The sequence below is a fragment of the Onychostoma macrolepis genome, chromosome 17, assembly GCF_012432095.1.
Source record: "Onychostoma macrolepis isolate SWU-2019 chromosome 17, ASM1243209v1, whole genome shotgun sequence".
NCBI classification, from domain to species: domain Eukaryota; kingdom Metazoa; phylum Chordata; class Actinopteri; order Cypriniformes; family Cyprinidae; genus Onychostoma; species Onychostoma macrolepis.
The window spans coordinates 32,158,996-32,167,072 of record NC_081171.1 but is presented as its reverse complement, the minus strand read 5'-3'; the positions used below and the strand labels follow the sequence as shown (position 1 = coordinate 32,167,072).

Below are 8,077 nucleotides of genomic sequence, written 5' to 3'. Positions count from 1 at the left end.
CGCACGCACAAAATATTATTAGTAGTGTTCACCAGACTAAAATTGAAATAATCCTATGAACTTAATAACACAATATTAAGACAGTAATGTTCAAATGCCCATGACAAGCATGCAAAAAACATTAAAGGGGTCATATGACGTTGCTTGAACATTATTTTGTGTATTTGGTGTAATGCAATGTGTTTATGCAGTTTAAGGTTCAAAAAACACATTATTTTCCACATACTGTACATTATTTTTGCTCCTCTATGCCCCGCCTTTCTGAAACCGATTTTTACAAAGTTCATCGTTCTGAGAAGCGAGGCGTGCTCTGATTGGCCAGCTATCCAGTGCATTGTGATATATGAATACCTCAAGAGTGAGACGGAAATGTTACGCCCCTTACCGTATTGTGATGCCGTGTCGACACAAAAACAGTAACGCGCTGCGTAAACATTATCATGTCTGCATTTGTGATCGGAGAAACGACAAACAACAAGCACTACTCTTCACTGCTCAAAACTCGCGTTTGAATATTCAGTAGCAGAAACGTACTTACAGGATGTGAGTCAGAAGTGTCAGACTGTCCTTGCAAAGTTGGAATTGCCCCACTTTATAGAAACAGCCTTTGCGTGTACATTTGGGCAGTGTTATGCAAATATTCCCACACCGTGACGTAGACATGTGGGGACGTGTTTGAATGAGCCGTTTTAGGGGGTCTTGGCAGAGTCTTAACTTTTATAAAGAATATCTCTTTGGTTTTGAGACTTTAGTCTTTGCAACTTCAGGGATCTTATCTATGCACAAACAGCTTGTAACACTCCAAAGAGAAAGGAAAACTTGAAATCGCATCATATGACCCCTTTAATAACTGAATTAATATTTTATTTCTTTCAGCTGTACATAAACAATATATTTAAAAATGTAGTTCTCACATATGAGCTCTGTGGCTTGCTGCCAATACGCACCTGAGAGAGTAACACATCTGTTGCATATTATTGGCTTCAGTACACACTATAACTGAGAATAAAACATGACTGCCCCCTACTGGTAATGTACTTCGTGTGACAAAGAACTTCACTACGGGCCGCGTCTTGCCGCAGCAGATCGAGGGATCCCTTTCACTGTGGTGCGCATGGCCACATCTGTATATTATTTCATAAACATTTTATATAATGTGTTCTCATTAAGTTTTTTTTTTCTTTTTTTCAATTAAAGCATCGCCCAGCCTTAAGTATAAATAACTACCTGCCCTGACTAATTTACACATTTATAATTTTGTAAAATATCAACAAACACAAACACAGTACCAGTTTGTCCGTGAGAACACACTGCAGGAAACCGGTTCCGTCACGTAGCACAATAAACAGGAGGTTCTTTCCTGGAGAAACATGAGGAAACAAACTATATTCTCATCATTTTCACTCAAACTAAGCTTTCTAAATACATGTTCTTGTAGTAGATTCTGACTGGACCCGTTCAATAAGACTGCTGAGAAATTCTGGGTGGTCATTTTGGATTTGTTTGGTAGAACAAAAACTAAACCTGCTCACCTTGTCTGCGTAACCGATGGACCCAACCAAACACCTTCACCCTTTGCTCTCTGAGCGCCTCCAGCTTATCAATCTTCACCTGAGGATGACAGAAAATTAACCAGACAAACTGACTTAAAAATGAAGAGGAACACTTTCACTTTCATATTGGCTTCAGTGGCCATGTTACATGAAATTCAACAATAATCAGACTGATGGTTCAATGGGATTTAAAAAGACTCCATGTCATCAATTGATCTGATTTGAAGGGTTGGTGAGATCCATAAATGATCGATTTAAAAGGAAAATATTAGCCATGTAAACTTTGGATCCAACTAATTTCTCAACCTGATTGAAAAATACTGCATGTGCCATGGTGCGGATGATTATTTACTTCGTATGAATGCAATGACTAATGCACTGGGCAATTCAGAACAGATGTAATGCTCATATAAACAAATATATGAATCAGACTGCAAAGTTTAAGTACATTCAAACTGAATTTTGAGAACCTGAAATTGGATCAAATTCATTTGGAGTGACAAGTTTTATGCCCCACAACTTTTATTTTTAATACTTTTCCGAATTGCTTTGTTCCTCTGTGGCTTTACATAAAAGCATCTGTTAAATGCATAAATGTAAATGAAAAATAGCTACATTTAACATTTCCACTTTGATGGTAATCACAAATCAGTATTAGAATGTTGTTAACACAAAATGTTAAGAACAGTTTCATTTTGTTGATTAATTATATCAATTACAACCCCAACCACCTACCCATTCTCACACTGTATAATAATAATAAGAAACTTTATTTATATAGAGCCTTTCATGTATAAAATGCATCTCAAAGTGATTTAAAGTCAATATTCTGTACGTAATTCTGGAGACACTCACGGTTTTTGGTTCAGGAAGGCTGAGATCGTTCTTGATGATGATCTTTTTAGCTTCTTCCAGATTCTTCTCTCTGCGTTCAGCATCTTCAGCCTGTCAATCATGAGATCAGACAGACAGAGGTTAAAACAGACATACAGGACAATGACGTGGAACTTGAGTCCAATTATGGGTCCATAAAGGGCAGGTGAATTACCTCCTTCTTATCTTTGCTCTCACCCTTCATTTGCTCTCGATTAAAGAGTTTCGTTGTGTTCTTCATTTGAGTCTTAGAGATGACGGCCCAACGCTAACAAAACAAACACGCCATAATGTTAAAACAAAAGGTTAAAATATTACTGGGATACACTAGAGGTAAATTGCTATTCATATGAAACTTTGACAAGTTATTACTAATCACCTTAAAACATGTTCTTATGCAAAATATGCATATTAAATAACGCATGGTATTAAAAATAATGAAATGGGCACAAATTTTATATGCACCATGAAAACAAAAATGTACATTTGTGACATTAGACTTAAGTTTAATTTTTGTTTCATTTCATGTTAACGTTTTTTTTTTTTTTTTTTTTTTTCATGTTAACAGATGATACGGGTAAAATAACCTTTCCTTATTTCATATAGTTCAATACTATCTGTAGACTAGGAATATAAACTTAAACTATGATTAAAATGGAAAATATAAAAATAGAAACAATATTATAAATAATATTATACAATTATAACTGTTTTGCTATATGTGTTTTAAACATAATGTTAAATATCATTTAATTCTATAAAATTGTCAGTTTTGTATTGGATTCAATGAAGTTTTCATTTGTAAAAATACTTTTAGAGTCAGGGTTCAGGTTCCAACACTTTTTGTCAAATAACTTTGTGATGATTATCCTTGTTACTGTTTGTTAGTTGTTGGTTACTGTTATGTGCAGGTTTCACACCTCTCCTTCATTCTGTGAGTCCACATAGATCACTGGAAAAGGTTCTTTTCCAACAAACAACAGTGCCTGAAAAGATTACAGAGAAGATTTAGGAAAACGAAACAGAAAATAATCTGAATCATCATTTAAACTGTATTTCATGAGGGAACTCAACAAGATCAAGCACCTTGAGTGGAGTTTTAAAGGGCTTTTGCTCCGATCCATCTCCATCCAAATCACTGCCCTGTTTATCAGACACATATAGCTCTTCTGCAGGAGAAAACAGCAAATCCAGAGTTGACATCACTTCTGGAAATGGCTCAGGTCCTTTTTAGTGTGCTTTAGTATGCTACCTAGGGCACTGAAACTTTTCTTTAATTAGTCTGATTAAGTTAACAAATTAAAGTGTTAATTTAAGAAAATATGAAGCAGTTATATTTAAAAGCATAAGTTGCCACTGAACCTGTCAGGTTTTGTTAATTTATTACAAAATTTAACAATAGTGTAGTGTATAGATGAAATATTGATCCGCATACTCCAGCCCTCTGCAGAAACTATGTAAATGTAACCACTTGAGGAGTATAATTATGCATATGAGTACAGTATAGAATTCTAAAGTATATCAATATTAGTGTAGTACTTAAATGAATACCGCATTAGTGTATTTATATAGTATTGATCTATATTCGATCTATATTCGCCCCTCCCGTCCCCTCCGAACGTGATCAAATTCGAAAGCGAAAGTGAAAAAGCAGCGCGCATGCGTAAGCGATTGTACGCTTTGTTGAGCGTCAGAAATATAAATCTGACACTGACATTTTTCTCTTTATTTCCCTATAGCGGAATGAATTGTAAGTTTCGTTTACAGAAACGTAACAGCTTACTTCCGCACTGAAAAACAAGGTGGATAGAGTAACAATAGGACAGCATGATCTGACGCAACCCTGCAGATAATATGCAGCATCGTCTTCATCATCATCAAACTCACTGATCGACATCTGATCGACGCCCTCGGCTGCCATGTTACGCTTAATAGGCCGCAAATGAGTTGAGTCCGGTTCGGTTTGGAGTTTTTTCTTCTTCTTTTTTTCCAGGTAAACTTTCCGCTAAACGGTTCGGCCGTCTCGCTTCCTGACGCTACACTCACTTCAAGCTCACGAGCCGCTGTGGCCACATGCGCAAGAGAAAGCTGATTGGTTGGTTTAAGTTTGAGGGGCGTCGCCATTTTTGTCGGGTCACAGAGCTGCGCCACCTGGCTGTTTCAGTCTATGGTCATAGCAGCCTTAACTACCAGAGAAGATCAACGAAACACACCCAGATGGTTCACAACAAGTTTACAATATGCCATAAAACAAGTTTAAAAAATAAGCCAGGCTTATTTCAGTTAGTCTGACTTATTTTGAACCAAATCAAATAGGTCAGACCCATATGCTGCGTCCCAATTCGCCTACTTATACTATGCCCTAAAAGTATGTACTCTGTTTGTGAAGAAACAGTACATACTTTTGAGTATGTATCAGAATAGTAGGCAACAAGTTGGGACATACTACTTCGTCATAGCTGCTTCTTTAACGGACGCTCTGTTGCTTAGTTACTGCGTCCTGTAACTTTAAACTGTCCTGTCAATCATCTTGTCAGTTAACATCATCCACCTTTCGTTTAATTTGATTTCCTACCATATTAGAGAAATAAATAAGCACATCGCGGGTCTTTCATGCCGATAACTCTGAAAGGCATCATTATGCAAACACATGAGCAAAGTTAATGACCAAACGTATCATTATAAAGGTGCACAGTGTTGCTGCAGAGGAAATATAACGTGGATAACTTTAAATAAATGTTTTTTTTTCATCAGGTTAGACATTGATTATTTATCACTCAAATCCCTTTCTCTACCTGTCCATATCCGCATATCCGCCATGTTTGTAGTTCTTTAACACTTTTTATGCGTGTTTGTAAGTTCCTCGTTCACCGCGCAATGCCTTATGGGCAATATTAGCCGTTAGAGTGTGTGCATCCATAGATATATATAAATATATATATCTATGGTGTGCATCGATCTGCACTTCGAATTCTAACCGGAAGTAGTAGGGTGAATTCGGGTAATCTGGGACATTTTTTGCAATTTTGACTTCTGTGATTCTTATTTCATTATCTATCGAACACATTAGATCAACACATTAGACTTTTCTGAAATCCCTAAGATGTTTTCTAACCACACCAGAAGAAATAATGCCCAGAGGAGACATGCCACACCTATTAAGTGTTTTTGTGCCCCCCAAAAAAATTCTGCCTGAGTTTGATAATCTGGGACAGGTCACTTTATAATCTGGGACATATGTATTAGGCCTAAAAAAAGCCTATATTTACCATACTTTATGCATGCCAAACACAATATCACCAATAGCTCCCTTCATTCTACTCTCATTCCATTGGTTTAGCTTCTTTGTATTTCTCTTATTTCCCTCTCTCTCTCTTCCTCGCTCTTTCTGTTGTCATCTCTTTTCCTGACGCTGTGGTGCCATTGCATTTTGTAATACTTTTTATTGAGTTAATTAAAGGCCATGGATATTTTCATATTTTAGCTGACTTAATGACTGTGTGTGTGGGGTGTATGTGTAAGGGTGTGTGTGGGTGAGTGGGTGTGTGTGTGTGTGTGCGTGTATGCGCAAACACATTTTGAACTGGCCTGGGCGCAGATCCCCCTCCTGCTCAGTGATTTGAACCGTTGTATATACTAAACTAACTGGGAATTTGAGTAATGAAATTAACGGTTTACTTCACCCTGATACCTTTGCTTGCTATTGGAATACGTTTCCCAGATTCCATCTCTGTAGCATCTCTCTAGCTAGCTGCTTTAGCTAGCTGCTACCTACTGGGAACTTGTGCTAATGTTATAACCTCCAGAATTAACACTCATGTCTCATTATGGCATATATTAACCCTTGTCATTGGATTTATGAAGTCCCTAAATGCATATTTCCCCCATTTGAAGACTGTCCCAGATTACCCAAAGCATGCTGTCCCACATTCTCAATCATATTTGATAATGTGGGACAACAAAAAAATGTTTGAAAGAAAAAAAAACTAAAACACATTTTCAACACTTTAATACATATTTTGTTGCTTGAATAGATCACAAACATAATTTGACAACAATTAGGAACATTGTCTTATTTATGACAGATTTATGTCCTTAACATTAATCTAGTCAGAACCCTATGTCATTGACCTTGTCATGCAATTCCCAGAGGAGCTTCTTGATTGACAAGTGCCCCGCCCCTTTCTGTGGAATCACCCCCATGATTTTTGTCACATGACATCCATGCTAAAATTATAGTAAAAGTCCTGTTGACTAAATTTGATTAGAACAGGAAATAAACACACTGGAGTTTAGGTATCCCAGATTACCCGAATTCACCCTAGACCATCGGGGTCTCTTTGGCATACTTTTTTAAACATACTATGATTTGGGACATACTAATTCTATTTTTGAATACTATTTAGGACAGATAGTATGCGAATTGGGACGCAGCAATATAAAAAAAAAAACATGGACGTAGTGTCCGTGACGTCACTCGTAGGTTTCTGAAGAGCATTTCTGAAGCCTAAAGTGGGCGGTGTTGTTGTCAACCTAATATGTCAGAAGAGGAGAGACAAAAACTTATTAAGCTACACTCCATTTTAGATGAATTTTATATTAAAAAGGCAAAAGGGGCATATGTGAGATCCAGGGCTAAGTGGCTGGAAGAAGGGGGTAGTTCATATTTTATCAATATGGAAAAAAGACGTCAAGAAATAAATTCCATTGATTGTTTAATTGTGAATCAAGTAGAACATTCAGATCATAACACAATAGCAAATGAGATGTTTAATTTCTACTCTAAATTGTATTCGTCATCATTTTGCCCTAGTAATGCTAATTCTTTTTTTCAGATGATAAAAAATAATATCCCGTGGATTGATAGTGTATTTAAAGATGTATTTTTTTGGAAGATTTACAGGAGTGTATAAGGAATAATGAACTTTTACCAACTATGAAACAAGGCCTTATAATTTTGTTACCAAAACCAGGTAAAGATAAGAGATTATTAGATAATTGACGCCCCATAACTCTTCTAAATACAGATTACAAAGTATTTACTATGACTTTGGCTTCTAGATTGAAAACTGGAATATCACAAATTATCAGTGTGACACAATCAGGATTTTTAAAGGATAGATCAATTCATAATAATATTAGGTTAATTTTTGATTTGATTGAATATAGTAATTTAATTGAAGAAGATGGGTTTATTTTATTTTTGGATTTCTATAAGGCCTTTGACCAGTTGTTGGTTGCTGGTGGTTTCCAAACTCTTGATTTCGTGCCCTTTGTTTTTTCTAGAGATCTAACTGACTCTTTTCTTTTAGCATCCAAATTGCTTGCTTTTCTCTCAAAGTCAGCTCCCTCGTCTTCATCGTCTTCAAGAATTAATGCAACAGGACGCAACTGATCACTTAGAAAGAGCTGTGAGGCAACTGTTCCAATACTTATGCTCACATCAGATAGGGGGATGAAACTCTAAAAGTGCTGAACTTCTTAGCTGGTAAAACATCTGTGTGTTGAATTACCCAATAATAAAATGTGACATTCTGTAGTTTTGTCTCATATTCATCTTTTAATCATATTTGTAAATGTCTTGACTCCACAGCAAACAGAGCAATTTTGTCTTTACTGTTCCAATACTTTGAGGGCACTATACATCTTTC

General features: G+C 36.3%; 1 protein-coding gene across 1 annotated transcript in view; it reads right to left on the bottom strand.

The window, feature by feature from the left end:
• LOC131523141 (asparagine--tRNA ligase, cytoplasmic-like) overlaps nt 1-4,504 on the bottom strand; it is a 26,591-nt gene extending 22,087 nt beyond the window's left edge. The window contains exons 1-7 of the mRNA XM_058749229.1: nt 4,314-4,504; nt 3,513-3,595; nt 3,347-3,412; nt 2,602-2,694; nt 2,409-2,498; nt 1,533-1,611; nt 1,290-1,360 (exon numbers count right to left, since the gene is read on the bottom strand). Of these exons, the coding sequence (XP_058605212.1) occupies nt 1,290-1,360; nt 1,533-1,611; nt 2,409-2,498; nt 2,602-2,694; nt 3,347-3,412; nt 3,513-3,595; nt 4,314-4,347 (516 nt within the window). The 5' untranslated portion in view covers nt 4,348-4,504. The remainder of the gene's footprint in view (nt 1-1,289; nt 1,361-1,532; nt 1,612-2,408; nt 2,499-2,601; nt 2,695-3,346; nt 3,413-3,512; nt 3,596-4,313) is intronic.
• Between the last annotated feature and the right edge of the window lie 3,573 nt (nt 4,505-8,077).